We start from the raw sequence: 18,656 nt of genomic DNA, 5'->3' as shown, positions 1-18,656 counted from the left end.
AGAACTGTCATTTTAATGGACAAATAGAAAATAGCATATATTCATTCACTATATAAAGGATGGTTTTACCTCAAGTATGTGGCGCCCAAATGTTTTTATTTGATGAAGTTCAAGTCCTTGGATCTTCTTGGGATTACAGTACTTCTTCAGGAATGGGTCTTTTGGTTTTGCCTAAAATAACAGAAGACAGGTAAAGAACAGTTTTATGAACTCAGGATGTGAGATAAAATGCTACGGGACAAGAAAGTGGACATACCCCATGGACTGCTAAGCAAACACTGCTGCTACTGTCATTCCAGTCAGCAAACACGTGTCAACTAAGCTATCTCAAGTTAATGAGAAGATGTAGGCCGGTACACAACTTCACTGCTAACAAACCAGATGCATCTTAAGGAGGAAATGTATTTGACAGTGACCATCCACGGCGGTCAAAGCCTCTTTCCCAACCCAGGAAGGCAATTGCCAGCAACAAGGTCAAGTCTTGGAACTTCAACTGCCTACAGATCTTTGCAAAGAAAATTAATCATGAACTTTAGATCTACCTACAATAAAACTTTGTAAAGCTCCAATATTGACAATTTAGCTGTATCTCAACTCTGGGCAGCCACAGTAAGGAGGTCAATGAATTTACAAACTAGCTATAATCCTGCTTGAAATATTTACAAGGAATATTTTGTACTACAAACTAATGGGAATTCAGATTTCTGTGGGTGCCGTGAACATTTTAAACACATTCAAGCAGCAATGCATTCTAAATGTTAAGTGCAACACCAACAGCATATGGACGGATTTCAAGGGAAAAAATAGCTAGATTTGTATTCCCTCATTATTTTGTTCTTCAGTCTTGTATGGAGCTCAGATCACCTTGCTGCAGCTTCCAAGTGCTGCTAAGTAAGGTTAAAATATTTGTATTGCAAAAATAGTTAACTCTGGCATATTCCAGCTACCAAGCAACTTAGACAGGCACAGCATTCGAGGCAGAGGGTTAGGAGAGTGCAATTCAGACATCGTGCAGATGACACCAAAGGGATGAAAATCTGAATCTGCTCCCAAGAATTTATTGAAATAATGGGGGGAGAGGGAGCCCTCCTGCCCATAACTTTGAAATACTTTCAGAAACTCAACCTGGAATGACAGTACAGGAATAGATTAACTCTACTTTATGCCCACAATGTGGGCTATGCATCCACATGGTAACAACTTTTGGAAACAGATCAGAACAGACTTGAATCAATAAAAAGGACTCACTTTCTAGATGATCTGGCACATTGGCAAAATATCTTTTTGGTGCAATTCCACTTCATATACAGATGAATATTGGTCTAAAATATCTAAAGTAGATGACTGGCTAGTCTGCAAATTCACAAACGGACTGAAATATTATTGCCAAATAAGACCAAAAAAACAGGTTCAAGTGAATACCAGATTTAAAACACTATATGTGGGTAGGTTGAATTGCTGTACCACATGCTGTATAAAGGGCAACCCAGAGCCACACTGGCGGACATATAGGCAATTACACCAGAAACCTATCTCTCCTTTAGTGGGTCAGACAACACAAATCTTTGTATTCTCACAGCCAAGGGATACCTCACTCAAGTAAGATCTAGCTGAGGCTATGCAAGAGGCTATGCAAGAGGCTAAAGCTAGATCCCAGGATACATCAAACTGAGTGTTGTGTCAAAACTGCACAAAGGGGGTTGATAAACACAAAGGTCACATTATAACATCTATAGCTTTTATCACATTTGAAGATCTGCAGAAAGACTTCTGTTTAAAAAAGAAATAGTTCTGGAGGCATCCAACTGTAACAGTGCCTTGCTAGAAGATACCTAGCTGCTTTGCAAACATTTTAGACTGCACAATAATGCAAGTACCTGTTTAAACTCTACTGGAATCTCTGACAATAACGTGATTTTCTTTTTAATACCACTGGGTCGGCCACTCCTCCATGAAAGGTCAGTTTGAAATTAATATCATACAGTATAAAACAAAGTGGTCTACTGAATGCCAACCAAAATTAAAGAGTGACCTGGAGAGGTGTAATGCTGCGATACAAGAAAGTTGCGGTACATAGCACTAGCATCTGCCAAGAATCCTTCAGCATGAAACGAAGGAATCATTCTGCAGGCCTGATCTCAGAATTAATGCTATGCCTGCATGATAAAAACTTCCTTGATTGAAAACTACTATTCATTTTCAAAGGATACCCCTAAAGGTACTAATAAGCTGGATCGCATTTGTCTTTAACAGACCAGAAACTAGAGAAATTATCTTGTTTTTCTCTTGATGGATGCTGTTTATCTGAATTTTGGGAGCCTGAGTCTTTTCTCACAAGGTTTTGGACAACAGCTTTCAATGAGTCAGACTAAGTAACATTCTCTAAAATTATGTAGCCTCTCAGTATCAATGATGGTCCTAGTCTCAGATCTCCCAAGATCATCACTCTCCTCTAATTCGCAGAAGGGGAGAAAAAAACTTCACTCCCCCGGAATAATCGTCTTGTAGGGATGCGAAGCCATCATCAGCTGAACTTGTCACAATGGACAACTTACAAGTACTTGACACTTGATGCAGCCCAGAAGACTAACAAGGTAATTTGAGAACCGTTCATCTAACACTCACTGACAGGTATTAGTGCACTTGCAACGTCAATTCAACTGAAAGGACTTGTCTTATAAATTCCCTCCTCCACCGCTCCAAAGGATATGACTGACTTTAACTTAAGTACATTATGTGTAATGATCTGAAATAATATTCAAATGTTGTTGGAGGTATATCTCTCAGAAAGCCATACGCTGAAGGAACTTAGCACTGAAGGCTGAATCCAGTGTTTAATTACAATGGAAAGAGCACTGATGCCCAAAGAGCTGCTCGGAAACCCGCAGCCAGTGGTTTTAAATGGCGGCGAACCGAATACCCAGGCAGTGTAGTCTTGAATCGCCCTCATGCCTCTTCTAACCACTATCTGACTCTCCCTGCCCTTGTATCTCACTCGCGCAGCTTCCTTCTTTTGCAATGGCCTTTCCGTTTTTCTCTTCCTACTCCTTTCCCATTTGCCTGGTTTCCCTCAGTTGCTTGCAGTCAATGACTGATGAGGGAAAAAAAGAGCTGGTCCCCAAAAATGAGTCCAGATGCCCCCCGGTGCCCCCGCCCGAAACCTCCTGCTCAAATTAAGCACTAGGTGCAGATATTCTGTGCTCCTGTCATTTCAGGCAGACACAGGACTCCAGGGTCGGTCACATGCACACAACCCTGTCCCTTGTGCTGTAACCGCTATCCTTCTCTGTCAATGTGGCAGCTGAACAACACAAATGTTACTGAATACAGTGTGAGTTGCAGAGATATAATCAGCTACAGAACTTAGAATCATAAGTTAACTTGTCTAAATATCTGAAATTCTTCAGTTTCACAAGAACCATTATACCTCTATATTTAATATATATATATATATATATATATATATATATATATATATATATTCACTGAAAAAACCATAGGTTATAGACCATATATAGTTAGGAATTAGCATTTAAAAAACCTTATTTTACTCACACAAAACCATTGAAATTCCATATATAGTTAGTTGCTCTAACTATATATCGCGCACCCGCAATCCACTGCTGATGATGTCACATATTACATCATTCATGACATGGTCAGTGACATCACTGATGACATCACTGATGACATCTCAAATGACATCACTGATGACATCACTGACGACATCTCAAATGACATCACTGATGACATCATCCAGTGACTGTGTGTTTCTGTAAAGTTTAAATATGTTTTACATATTGAAGAATGAGTAGATGTAGAAGTGTCTGGATGAAGGATTTAGTAGGTGCGTGACTGACTGTATGAGTGAGTGATTAAATGTGTCTCACTGAATGCATGGGTTAGTGACTAAACTGTCTTAATTTGTGCATCATTATGTCTGTTGTTCTGTAAACTGCTGCATGTGTTGATCAGTAGCTATATGAGTAACTATATGGGTTATTGATTGATTGCCCAAGTATTTGCATGGGAGACTGAGTGTGTGTGTGGCTGGCTGGGAGGTGTGTGACTCTGTGCAGATCAATGTGTACTACTATCAATGATTGTATAAGAGACTAAGTATGTGTTAGTATATGGTTGAAAACGTAAGGTGCTCTATGTTTAACTGTATAAACTAGAAAATGGAAGTGTGATTGATTCTTTACAGGACTGACTAGGTGTGTGAGTAACTCCATGGATGAGTGGCAGAGTGTGAGTGTCTGTATAGGTGTATGAGTGCATATGATAGTGTTGTAAAGATGAGTGATTGTATGTATGAATCATTGTATGGGTGAATGAGTGAATGTGTGTGTAGACGTACGAATCAGTGAGTGCGTATGTAGTAACTAGTATTGGTGTGTCAATGGTTTCAAAAATTATACTCTGTATTTAACACTGGGTGAAACAGAGGTTATATTAAAATGTGAGGAGATGCATTGTATTGTCACATGAATGATATCATCAGTGATGTGGTCATTGATGTCAAATGAGATGTCATCAGTGATGTCATTTGAGATGTCATCAGTGATGTCATCAGTGATGTCACTGACCATGTCATGAATGATGTAATATGTGACATGATCAGCAGTGGATTGCGGGTGCGCGATATATAGTTAGTGCAACTAACTATATATGGAATTTCAATGGTTTTGTGTGAGTAAAATAAGGTTTTATAAATGCTAATTCCTAACTATATATGGTCTATAACCTATGGTTTTTTCAGTGAATTTTCAAGGTTTTGTAAATGCTAATTCCTAACTATATATGGTCTATAACCTATGGTTTTTTCAGTGAATTTCAATGGTTTTTTAATAGCAAATATCATAAGCTGTCGAATGTCAAGTACGTGGTAAGTGAAAACATTTTCGTGTTTATGCACACTGATCCGCTTTGAATGGTGCCCCCCCCCCCTCATTTCTATTAGGAGTACTCTCTCTTTGCAGATAGTGAAAGGTAGTTAACGCAGGCCTTTGCCCCCGTTGTAATCCGTCGTGCCTGCTTCTCTCTCCATTTGATTGATTGTTATCCAAGTATTTACTGTTTTAGAATTAGTTCTCTTTGGTTCATTCTCTATTTACAAACAAACACAGAGTCGCAATACTCTGTTTAGTCTTTGCAGATAACGAAAAATCGTGTAAAAAAAAAGAAAAGGAATCGAGTAAAATCAGTAGGCCACTAATGGGATCTCTTTTTGACCTCGCTAAAATAGAAACATTAGGAACAACCCCTCATGACAAATACAAAACTAGTGAGATGAACTGAACTCCACACAATGATGGCTGCAAAACAGCTCGGCTCCGCCACCCACCCCGCCCAAAATAACGATAAAGAGCGGCTGCCATGATTGGTTGCGGAATGGCCACAACGGAGCTACGAAATGGTGCTGCTCTCATGCTAACCCCAGCTTCAGTCTGAAACATCCAGAAACACTGTAGACTACCAATTCGATCAGTTCCAGTAGCGCCCCAATGTAACCCGGTAGAGAAGAACTAGCCCTCCCCTCTTTGACTGATGGTTCTTGTTGCCTGTCCCTTCTGTTGTCATTTAACAGAACTATTTAGCCTGCTGAAAGGGGTTGTGTTTCGACCGCTGGTTGGTGGAGACATTTTGACTATATTCTGGACCTGCGTTGTCGCGTAATGCGTCATATGACGCGCCGCGTTAGCGCATCCGGAAGTCATCCGGGGCGCGCAGCGCGTAACGTAAGCATAACAAGTCATGTGACTTGTTAATAAAACTTTTCATTGGTTCATTTTACTTTTCTTATTGTAATGATGAAAGGCTTGGTCATATCACCTAAAAATTACGCTTTTAATTACTTCCGAACATTATTTTTTCTTAAATATATGTTATAATGTTCCAGGCTAATGTACTTTCCCGGAAATTTTACAACTGTCCTGCAAGTAAAATATATTATTTTTTCGAGAAAAAGAGCGTTTCTTCGTCCCATGACGGAGCCGTTGAGCAAAAGAGGGTCGACCTGCTGTCTTAGTCGCCGATACGCCTGAATATGAGATTCTTATCGATCACTTTATGTTGCAGGAATAGAAAACACAACAGCCCTTGACCATTTATCTTTACTGCGTTCCTTCGTATTATACCTTTTACCCTTCATGTAATTGGTCTGCTTTATTTCACTTGCCTTTTAATGATTCTAAAACAGTGACTATTATTAAAAACTTTACCAATGTATATACTACTACCATGTTTTCTTTTAAAAACCTTTATTGTGAAAATTTCATTATACAAATACGAGCCTATAACCACGTGGGCCTGCCACGGAGCAAACTGTAATCGTATATGATGAATAGACATTTACACTGTAGAGGAACGTAACGGGCGGGCCATTAGGTTGCAAGAACTAAGGTGTCTAACAGTTACGGAATCGGTGGACGTACATTTTATAATTAAAATACGACAGGGCCAGTTACAATAAAATTATCTAGATATACATTTGCGGGCAAGTACCATGGGTGACGTTAATTCGAATTTTCAACAGTACAGTAATCAATAACACATCAGAACTTAATATCAATAGGGATGTCGAAATATTCAATCAATTCTCGTCCCCGCCCGCCATGTGCTTCAAAACTGCATACGTATCTCGTGATTTCAAGGTTCTGCAACCAGTACACAACAAGGAGTTACGAGTCCCATTTATTCCGGCACCATTTTGGGCGAGGACGGGCAGGTCCAGGATATAGTCAAAATGTCTCTACCAACCATCGACTATGATGATGTTCATATGCTGTATTTATTAGAGTAACACTCATCTGTCCACATGAAATTAATTTACCACAATCTAAACATGTCATTTTAATCTTTCCAAAGTTCTTCTAAATATTTGGGACCGTTTCCCTTGCCTCTGAAGCTCTCAGTGCCACTTCTTTGATGAATGTACTAGCAGGTCAGGGGTTCTCCTCCAAATCTCTCTTTTATGCAGCACTATAATTAATTGGTGCCACCTCTCCATATGACGATGCATGGTATAGTTACCACAACTATATTTTTTTTCGGTTCCTCTGGAGAGTCGCAATACTCTGTTTAGTCTTTGCAGATAACGAAAAATCGTGTAAAAAAAAAGAAAAGGAATCGAGTAAAATCAGTAGGCCACTAATGGGATCTCTTTTTGACCTCGCTAAAATAGAAACATTAGGAACAACCCCTCATGACAAATACAAAACTAGTGAGATGAACTGAACTCCACACAATGATGGCTGCAAAACAGCTCGGCTCCGCCACCCACCCCGCCCAAAATAACGATAAAGAGCGGCTGCCATGATTGGTTGCGGAATGGCCACAACGGAGCTACGAAATGGTGCTGCTCTCATGCTAACCCCAGCTTCAGTCTGAAACATCCAGAAACACTGTAGACTACCAATTCGATCAGTTCCAGTAGCGCCCCAATGTAACCCGGTAGAGAAGAACTAGCCCTCCCCTCTTTGACTGATGGTTCTTGTTGCCTGTCCCTTCTGTTGTCATTTAACAGAACTATTTAGCCTGCTGAAAGGGGTTGTGTTTCGACCGCTGGTTGGTGGAGACATTTTGACTATATTCTGGACCTGCGTTGTCGCGTAATGCGTCATATGACGCGCCGCGTTAGCGCATCCGGAAGTCATCCGGGGCGCGCAGCGCGTAACGTAAGCATAACAAGTCATGTGACTTGTTAATAAAACTTTTCATTGGTTCATTTTACTTTTCTTATTGTAATGATGAAAGGCTTGGTCATATCACCTAAAAATTACGCTTTTAATTACTTCCGAACATTATTTTTTCTTAAATATATGTTATAATGTTCCAGGCTAATGTACTTTCCCGGAAATTTTACAACTGTCCTGCAAGTAAAATATATTATTTTTTCGAGAAAAAGAGCGTTTCTTCGTCCCATGACGGAGCCGTTGAGCAAAAGAGGGTCGACCTGCTGTCTTAGTCGCCGATACGCCTGAATATGAGATTCTTATCGATCACTTTATGTTGCAGGAATAGAAAACACAACAGCCCTTGACCATTTATCTTTACTGCGTTCCTTCGTATTATACCTTTTACCCTTCATGTAATTGGTCTGCTTTATTTCACTTGCCTTTTAATGATTCTAAAACAGTGACTATTATTAAAAACTTTACCAATGTATATACTACTACCATGTTTTCTTTTAAAAACCTTTATTGTGAAAATTTCATTATACAAATACGAGCCTATAACCACGTGGGCCTGCCACGGAGCAAACTGTAATCGTATATGATGAATAGACATTTACACTGTAGAGGAACGTAACGGGCGGGCCATTAGGTTGCAAGAACTAAGGTGTCTAACAGTTACGGAATCGGTGGACGTACATTTTATAATTAAAATACGACAGGGCCAGTTACAATAAAATTATCTAGATATACATTTGCGGGCAAGTACCATGGGTGACGTTAATTCGAATTTTCAACAGTACAGTAATCAATAACACATCAGAACTTAATATCAATAGGGATGTCGAAATATTCAATCAATTCTCGTCCCCGCCCGCCATGTGCTTCAAAACTGCATACGTATCTCGTGATTTCAAGGTTCTGCAACCAGTACACAACAAGGAGTTACGAGTCCCATTTATTCCGGCACCATTTTGGGCGAGGACGGGCAGGTCCAGGATATAGTCAAAATGTCTCTACCAACCATCGACTATGATGATGTTCATATGCTGTATTTATTAGAGTAACACTCATCTGTCCACATGAAATTAATTTACCACAATCTAAACATGTCATTTTAATCTTTCCAAAGTTCTTCTAAATATTTGGGACCGTTTCCCTTGCCTCTGAAGCTCTCAGTGCCACTTCTTTGATGAATGTACTAGCAGGTCAGGGGTTCTCCTCCAAATCTCTCTTTTATGCAGCACTATAATTAATTGGTGCCACCTCTCCATATGACGATGCATGGTATAGTTACCACAACTATATTTTTTTTCGGTTCCTCTGGAGAGTTCATCGTGGCAGATGAAGCGTGTAACGTACCGGGCATTTACCTTTTTTTGCATGTACAGGAAAGGAAAAAAAAATCGAGCGTCCGAGTTCTAAGGTGTCCCAGGGCCATTTTAGTGGACCAGGCCCAAATCCAAAGAACAGGCCGCCATTTTGAGAGTCCTCTTGCAGCCGCCTGTCGCTGTAGCATCAAGAGCAGCCGAAACTCAGCTGAATGGCAACTGAAACGGTAAAGGGGCGCCCCACTACATTTCAGCATTGTAGGATGACCACACCAGTACAGCAACTTGCTAGACATCACCTCGGTGCCATCCGAATCTCGGCGCCCCACTGCAGATGAAGTGCCTCTCAACTATGAAACCACCACGGTGACATCCGGATCTTGGCGCGTTGTGCTGCCTTCGGCCTATTCGCACATCGGTCCGCTACTGACGCCATCTCACAGGCTAATGGGGCGACCCACGCCGAGTTTCAGCATTGTAGGATGACCACACCAGTACAGCAACTTGCTGGACATCACCTCGGTGCCATCCGAATCTTGGCATCTCAACGCCTAGTGGTATCTTCCATACAGAAAATATTGTTACGCTGCCTTTGGCCCCATTCGCACATCAGTCCGCAACTTAGACATCACCTCGGTGCCATCCGGATCTTGGCATCTCAGCGCCTTGTGGTGTCAGTCAGAAAATATTGTTGCGCTGCCTTTGGCCCCATTCGCACATCAGTCCGCTACTGACACCATCTCACAGGCCAATAGGGCGCCCCACGCCGACTTTTACCATTGTACGATGGCCACACCAGTGGCACAACTTGCTAGACATCACCTCGGTGCCATCCGAATCTTGGCATCTCAACGCCTAGTGGTATCTTCCATACAGAAAATCTTGTTACGCTACCTTTGGCCCCATTCGCACATCGGTCCGCAACTTAGACATCACCTCGGTGCCATCCGGATCTTGGCATCTCAGCGCCTTGTGGTGTATTCTCTTCAGAAAATATTGTTGCGCTGCCTTTGGCCCCATTCGCACATCGGTCCGCAACTTAGACATCACCTCGGTGCCATCCGGATCTTGGCATCTCAGCGCCTTGTGGTGTCTTCTACTCCGAAAATATTGTAGAAAATATTGTTGCGCTGCCTTTGGCCCCATTCACACATCAGTCCGCTACTGACACCATCTCACAGGCCAACAGGGCGCCCCACGCCGACTTTTACCATTGTACGATGGCCACACCAGTGCCACAACTTGCTAGACACCACCTCGGTGCCATCCGGATCTTGGCATCTCAGCGCCTTGTGGTGTCTTCAAATCAGAAAATATTGTTGCGCTGCCTTTGGCCCCATTCGCACATCGGTCCGCTACTGACGCCATCTCACAGGCCAACGGGGCGCCCCACGCCGACTTTCAACATTGTAGGATGGCCACAGAAGTGCGACAACTTACTAGACACCACCTCGGTGCCATCCGGATCTTGGCGCGTTGTGCTGCCTTCGGCCTATTCGCACATCGGTCCGCTACTGACGCAAACTCACAGGCCAACGGGGCGCCCCACGCCGACTTTCAGCATTGTAGGATGGCCACACCAGTGCGGCAACTTGCTACACACCACCTCGGTGCCATCCGGATCTTGGCATCTCAGCGCCTAGTGGTGTCTTCTATTCCGAAAATATTGTTGCGCTGCCTTCGGCCCCATTCACACATCGGTCCGCTACTGACGCCATCTCACAGGCCAACGGGGCGCCCCACGCCGACTTTCAGCATTGTAGGATGGCCACACCAGTGCGGCAACTTACTAGACACCACCTCGGTGCCATCCGGATCTTGGCGCGTTGTGCTGCCTTCGGCCTATTCGCACATCGGTCCGCTACTGACGCAAACTCACAGGCCAACGGGGCGCCCCACGCCGACTTTCAGCATTGTAGGATGGCCACACCAGTGCGGCAACTTACTAGACACCACCTCGGTGCCATCCGGATCTTGGCGCGTTGTGCTGCCTTCGGCCTATTCGCACATCGGTCCGCTACTGACGCAAACTCACAGGCCAACGGGGCGCCCCACGCCGACTTTCAGCATTGTAGGATGGCCACACCAGTGCACCTTACTAGACACCACCTCGGTGCCATCCGGATCTTGGCGCGTTGTATTGCCTTCGGCCTATTCGCACATCGGTCCGCTACTGACGCCGCCTCACGTGCCAACGTATTTTCTCCGCATTTTATACCCTATGCCGCATAACAGGTCATGTGACTTGTTTATAAAACTTTTCATTGGTTCATTTTACTTTTGGTTTCCTAATGATGGAAGGCTTGATCATGTGACCTAAAAACAACACTTTTCATTGGATGAAAACTTTTTTTTTTTCCCAAACGATGAAAGCCCCACCTTGTTTCTGGATGTTTCAGACTGAAGCTGGCGTCAGCATGAGAGCACCACCATCTCGTAGCTCAGTCGTGGTCATTCCGCGAGCAATCCTGGCAGCCGCTCCCCACCAGAAGCCTGCAGGAGTCGGGGCCCCCAAAACTTTTGATGAATTCTCAAGGCGGAGGGGGCGCTTTCGAGAATGGGGTCCAAGACCTAGCAGACAAGCGTCCGATTTCCAAGGTGTCCCAGGGCCATTTCAGTGGACCAGGCCCAAAAAGGAAACAGCCTGCCGCCATTTTGAGAGTCCTGTGACAGCCGCCTATCGCTGCACCGCAAGAGTGGGCGCAACTCAGCTGAATTGCGGCTTTTGACACAGTGGACCAAAAACGGACGGAATGGCAACTGAAACGGTAAAGGGGCGCCCCACTACAACAGATGACACTCCACCTGGAGAGGCCCGTTCACGCCGCCTCCCCCGGGGCGCCCCACGCCGTTATTCGGAGCAGCATTGTAGGATACCAAAACCAGTGCGGCAACTTACTGGACATCACCTTGGTGCCATCGTTCTGCTGCCTTGGAACTATTCGCGCAACAGTTTGCTACTGATGACCCACCCCCCGCGACGCCCCATGCCATTATTTGCTGGGTGGCAACTTACTAGACATCACTTTCGTGTCATCTAGATTTCAGCGCGTTCTGCTGCCTTGGAACTATTCGCACAACAGTTTGCTACTGATGACCCACCCCCCGCGACGCCCCACGCCGGAAATCTGGACGTTGTGCTGCGTTGGGACTATTCGCACAGCCGACCGCTACTTCGTTGTTTTTCCCTAAAAATGTTTATATGTTATTACTATTTTTGTTTTCTTGTATATATTTATAAATTATTAAAGTTTTATAATCTTACTACTTTGTCGGAGTGCTATATATTTTTAATGTGACACATAATTGTAAAAACTTTGATGTACAAAGAGTCATCCCTGGAATCTTCCGCTTCAGGCTCGGTCCCCTCCCCAATCACAATACAGGATGGTTTTCAGATAATAGCAACGCTTCTGCTGTGACGGATCTCATCGAGTGTGGGCCTTGATCTACTATAACTCCTTTGAAGAGGGGTGATTCTTTACAGCTGTGGCCATAAACTACATCTGCAGGGCTAGCTGATACCCTAGGACCAGCCTGGACAATCGGACACAGAGGAAAAGGAGTGTCAGAGGGTGCGGTAGTGAATAGGGCGAAAGGGAGGTGTCGGGCGGGCACAGGGTGTGATTCTCAGGGAAGAGCAGCGCAGATGGGGGAGGTTTATTACCCATGCATAAGACAGAGAGCGGGGGTGACCACTGCCTGGGGGAGATGCTTGCGAGGGTGGGGAGCCATGCTAAGGATCGACAGCGTGCACAGAGTGGGTCTGGTCAAGGCATCTAAAATGGCTGCCGTGCACGACAAAAGTGTGGCATTTGAAAAAAGACAAGATGGCGCAGACAATGTTTTTCAACACTTCCTGATTTCCTTCGAATCGAACGTTAACAGACGTTGGGGCATATTACCAAAGTTAAGCGATATTTATCCCTAACGATGCTTAGCAACGATTTTTTTACCGTCAGAAATTATCGCAGATAAACCTTGCTATTATCAAGGTTTATCGCAAATACGATAAAAAACGACCGCAATGCATTAATATCGCTGAAAACTCAGCGATATTCATGCATTACCGAGCTAATGCTCTTAGCCATGTTATCCACCTCCCATTGGATAACATGGCTAAGAACTGCTCAGGGCAGGTGGTAGCTTTTGGAGATATTCGCGCTTATCTCGAATATTTCCAAAAGTTGATAATAGGAGATAGCGATGTTAGCGACTGTTTCCAGTCGCTAACATCTTGGCATGCCCACTTTGCATGTCATTAGTGATAAATATCACTCACATGCAAAGTGGGGCCCAAGATGGTCGCTATCTTCTACTAGCCGTCGCTAACTGGTGTTAGCAACAGCTAGGTAATACACATATAATTTTATCTCCGCGAAGCGGAGCGCTGTTACAGATATATATCTTGTTTTTGAACGTTAATTTCTCAAAATGCACTGAAGCACATATATTGAGACCTAGCAAAGGCACATCGGGCTACCAGTCCCTACAATTTTGCCAAGTTTCGTACAAATCCATTCAGCTGTTCGATCCTACCGAGAGACAAGATGGCGGCCGCTACGGACTGTTTGGAATGTTTACAGACACCGGAGAGCCAATCAGCTTCGCTTCGCAAAGCTCCGTAACGCGAAAAGTACGCGAAGCGGTGCGCTGTCACAGATATATATATTTTTTTAAACATTAATTTCTCAAAATCCACTGGAGCACATATATTGAGATCTAGCAAAGGCACATCGGGCTACCAGTCCCTACAATTTTGCCAAGTTTCGTGCAAATCCATTCAGCTGTTCGATTATTATTATTTTTATTTTTTTTTGCCCCGCGGGGCCCTTTTAAAACCTCCACATCAAACCTAAACGGTCAGGGAGGATCTACTATGCCCCCTTATGGTCATTTGCCCCTTCGGTTTGGCCTCCGCTTGTCTCTCGATCCTACCGAGAGACAAGATGGCGGCCGCTACGGACTGTTTGGAATGTTTACAGACGCCGGAGAACCAATCAGCTTCGCTTCACAAAGCTCCGTTGCGCGAAAAGTACGCGTCCTGGAGCGCTGCCCGGTCCGCTGTTACAGATATATATCTTTTTTTAAACGTTAATTTCTCAAAATCCACTGTAGCACATATATTGAGACCTACAAAAGGCACATCGGGCTACCAGTCCCTACAATTTTGCCAAGTTTCGTGCAAATCCATTCAGCCGTTCGGGCTAAAAGTGAGGCCAACCGCCCTATGGAAAACTCAATGTTAAAAACACGTTTTGGGACCCCCCTTTTTTCTCGGCCCCCCCTTGACGAACCCCCCCCAAATTTTCAAGGGCTACTCAGAAACAAAATGTGCCATTTTCCTGAAAATTTCAGCCAATTCCGTCCACAAACGCCAAACTTATTAGACATAGAATTTTCAAAAATCCCATAGAGAAAAAATCCTAACTATATATACCTACTGGCGACCGCCAGTAGGTAATATATATATATATATATATATATATATATATATATATATATATATATATATATATATATATATATATATATATATATATATATATATATATCCCTAATGCAGAACAGCTTAAAGGAATGAGAAAAGTGACTTATTAATAGCTATAAAAAAACACATTGCTGACAGCCATTGAATTTAAATAGCAGAGTCAACATAAGAAAGGTCTGAGAAAGAAACCAAATGATGACTAAGTATATCAAAAGCAGAAATACAAAGCGGGAAACAGACACATAATGGGTTCCAGACTTGCACAGGCATGCATACTCCAACAAATAGCTTTGCAAAGATATGTCAACATGGGCTGACTTGTAATGACGAAAGATTTCGCTTTTTTGTCAAAGTTTAGAAGGCAGTATTCTTAATTGTCTCCTCATTCAATATTTCTACTAGTGTTCTGGTGCTGGGGCATCAAACCATTCACCCCATTCATGAAGCCAGTTCCTTTTTCATTGTCAATTACACTTTAAAAAAAAAAGAAAAAAAAAAAAAAAAAAAAAAGAGTATACAGACTGAGAAAGAGCTTCGCATTTGCACCAGTGAATTCCACAAATCCCTGAATCACCATATGTTGGCCAATAAGTAAAGACTGCCCTGATGACAGTGACTACCCCGGACAGAGTCAGTGGCGTCACTCAACGGTCCTCCCCCACATGACTGTACACAGGAAACAACCAGAGGAAGAGGTTTTGAGCATGTTTTGAAATGTGCCAAATGCGTCAATAGAATATCTAAGCTTTTCCTTATAGATCAACTGACTGAAGGACGTTTTAAACACAAATACCCAAAATTAAGTGACCGGGCGAAAGGCTGGTAAAATCCGAAACTGTTATTTAAATCATCTTAACAAGATACGTTTTGTGTCTAGATGTTTTCACAATACCCACGCTAGCTGCCAATGTAATGCATCAGATCACTCAAAGAACAAAAACGTAATTCAAAATTCCAGGTTATGTGTCAGCATATCTTCGCACTTTTAGGTCTCGGTAAAAAAAATATCTTTAGCTGCCTGCGTGACATCATGTAATTAACCCAAAAAATCCAAGAATTGTCAAATCCAATAGGTCTGGTTTTAATGTATTAACATATGCAACCATGGGTATACAACTTCCTATGAGCACCTTCTCTTTCTGTGCCTCCTATGCATTTCCTCTAGCTTTAAGCGTTTGATGCAACACGGCACAGCACCCAAAGCTCATACACAGCAATACCACAAACTTGGGAACTAAAATTAAAATAGGGCACAGATGCAGTCTATGAGCATTTATATAGGCCAGTGTTTGCATGGTAGTATATTAAAGTCAGGTCTGTTGGCTTTGCGACTTCTTATTAACAATGTGTTTGAGGTTTTCACATACCGGTTTCCAATTTAGAAAGTGAGGGTCCAGTAATGTCAGAATATTGAATGGAATCAAAACATGGTCTGACTAATCCAATCTGAGTGGGTGAAGAGGTGTGTATGTTGTGTTTCTATATGGAAATTAGATTCAGGTGACAGTCCTTATTGGAGGCAGGTGCGTGTGATTTTTTTGTTTCTTTCCAGTGGAGGTTGAAACCTCCAGGAAAGTCTAATCTCAAGAAGATGTGAGATGATCTGTACTATAATTAAGGAACCATCAATACAACTCTTTTGCTCTTAGGCAGGGGTTGTAAAGTTTTCAGCCTTTCTGGTTTAGGTCTAACGTTTGTAATCTTTGCAATGCAGTATTAGATCAATGAGGAATGTATTGAGTTAATCAGCTGCCTTAAAGAGACTCTTGAGGATAGCCGTTCCAGTGTGTTTATTGTCATTAAGGTGGAAGATGTTGTGTTTTATCATAGTAATGCTATAGAAGTATGAAGGATGGGTAGACCAAGGTTTCCTCGAGTGAAATAATGTAAATGCCACAGTTCTGGATGAGGGCAAAAATAAACGTTGCTAGAAAGCGCAGACATAGGAGGGGCTATTTTATGTGATGTCTGGGAGATGGTCACTTGCTTGAGAAGTGATGATTCTTCTGAGGTTGCTTAGACAGTCTGATCTTTGACTGTGTTTAGAGCATGCAAACTGTGGAAATAGGATGTTTTGTGGGATATTTGGATTAGAGAACTTGAGCCTGTGGGGTGGCGTAGAGGTAATATGCTTGGAGGTATGCTCTGAAGCATTGGGACCTGTATATAATTTGGTCTCTTCGGTATTAGGTGTGTTGATGTGTTACTGGAGGTATAACGGGGATTAGGAGAGCAGTCTCTGAAGGAGACTGCTTGTGGGAGGGAATTGGATAGAATGGATTGCAGACTTTTGATCAGCCTCATTTTAATTTGAAGCAGTTTTGGGGAGTAGTTAGTAGGTTTTTGCTGTCTGTGATAAATGTCTTTAATTAAGTGTGAGGTAAGTAAACACAGCTCTCACGTGAATAGCGCCTGTGGGTGGTCAGGTTTTTCTGTGGTGCTATGCTTTGTATGCTGTTGTTTAGGTGTAGATGAACTGGATCAGGAGGATGGGTGACAGGTGGAGTCTTTATCACGGGGAACAGTGTCTTCAGCAAAGGCTGTGGGTTTGGTCCTTGATAGTATTTTAGTCTATGCAAGTGAAGGAGAACTTATGTTCATTGTTATATTACAGACTACATTTATCGTTGATTTAGGATGGGATTACACTGTTGGCTTCATTACAAGGGCCGTGTGGGTGGTAATGTGGAGATAAAGCGAGGTGAGGAGGGCGATCTAATGGTTTTGCAGTCAGTGGAGATGGTAGGCAAGTTATCAGTGCAAACATTCCTAGTCATAGTAGGTGCTTTTAGGGCAGAGTATCAACAAATAAGATCACACAAAAAGCATGTTGGCCGTTGATCTTGCAGCAAATTCAGTATAGCAAAGCTGCAAAAAAGGCACCCAAGGCGTATCACTCAGTTCAGAGAGAAGACATTGTAGTCACACAACACACTGAGATACAAAATGCGTTTTTGTGCAACATCAATATGAGTGTTTAAAAAAGTTTTAGAAGCTCAAAATTACATTTATATGCACAATCACTTCTAGGTAAAAAAAAAAAAATTTGTGAAATAAATCTAATACATATAATTGCCAGTAGCTCACAGTGAGACTGAAATACTCGCGTGGCTTGTTCTGAAATTTACTTCTAGCAGTGGCTGAGATGAGCTGCCCAAATGAACCACTGGCTGAGGTCGCATGATCCAAAGGCCCTCCTATGCACATTTTTGGTGTGGGTAATCGTCAACTCTGGCAACAATTGTTGCAGTTTCAAGCTAATTCTAAAAACACACAGCGAGGGCCTTTGGGACAGGGCCTTTAAACCATTAATGGCGTTTGGTCCGCCAAACTCATTCAACGCTTTTTGAAAAATGTACAGTCCACAGGAGTATGTTCATCCTTTTCTATGACTGGGTGCTGCTTTCTTCATGTTTATAGTTAAGACACTATTGACTTAACCTGGGACCCAAAGCCTGCACAGATCAGGTTAGAGAGAACAGTGACAGTCCTTATAATTTTCATTAAGAATATGCTCTTTCCTCCTGTGCTCATGCAAGTGTTCCACGGGTATTTTATGTTGTGTCGCAAGGAAGCACTCACAGAGCCTGTGTACAAATTTTAGCTGGAGCCTCATACACTCGCCACCAGACAAATAGTTGAGTAAATGAGCAGTAGCACAGCAGATCAGTACCTGCAGCTTAGAAGCAGTTGATTTAGCAGTGTAACTCTTGGCCTATACCGAGTTTGCCTTCAATCACAATTTGATAATATTCATGCATAATATTTTTTAATGAAGCAATTCTTTTGTTTCCTTACCTGTAGCGCACACGGCATATAAAAGTTAGCACTGAAGTTCAATCATGAACAAGCATTGGCAAACTAATGGGTCTGCCATTGAAGGCCAGCCTACAGCTTTGCCAATGCTCGATTTATTATAATTTTTGTAAAACTACATTGTTGGAGGGAGTAGTGGGTCCTCACTTATATAAAATAAAAGCAAAATTTTTTTGGGGGACTTAAAAAGCACACGTTGTTGTAGTAATCCCTTGCACTTAAGATAAGTACTTTGTTAGAGGTTGTGATCCTCGTGAAAGTGTGGAAAGCCACCACTTACTGCGAAGATAGCCAATGGGCTGACCAAGTGCTCCATGCAGTATATGCTAGTGGGTGGAAAAA

At 42.7% G+C, this 18,656-nt stretch overlaps 1 protein-coding gene across 5 annotated transcripts in view; it reads right to left on the bottom strand.

Annotated features, from left to right (window-relative positions):
* The window catches only part of PXK (PX domain containing serine/threonine kinase like), a 282,257-nt gene that overhangs the window by 86,528 nt on the left and 177,073 nt on the right, over nt 1–18,656 (bottom strand). For all 5 annotated transcript variants that reach the window (XR_013601125.1, XM_078661499.1, XM_078661497.1 and 2 more), the window contains exon 9: nt 70–171. Coding sequence is in view for 4 of the 5 variants with exons in the window: in XM_078661499.1 (XP_078517625.1) it covers nt 70–171 (102 nt within the window). In the remaining variant the exon portion in view is untranslated. The remainder of the gene's footprint in view (nt 1–69; nt 172–18,656) is intronic.

This window comes from Lissotriton helveticus, chromosome 9 (genome assembly GCF_964261635.1).
Source record: "Lissotriton helveticus chromosome 9, aLisHel1.1, whole genome shotgun sequence".
NCBI lineage: Eukaryota > Metazoa > Chordata > Amphibia > Caudata > Salamandridae > Lissotriton > Lissotriton helveticus.
This window is presented reverse-complemented; position numbering and strand designations above follow the sequence as displayed.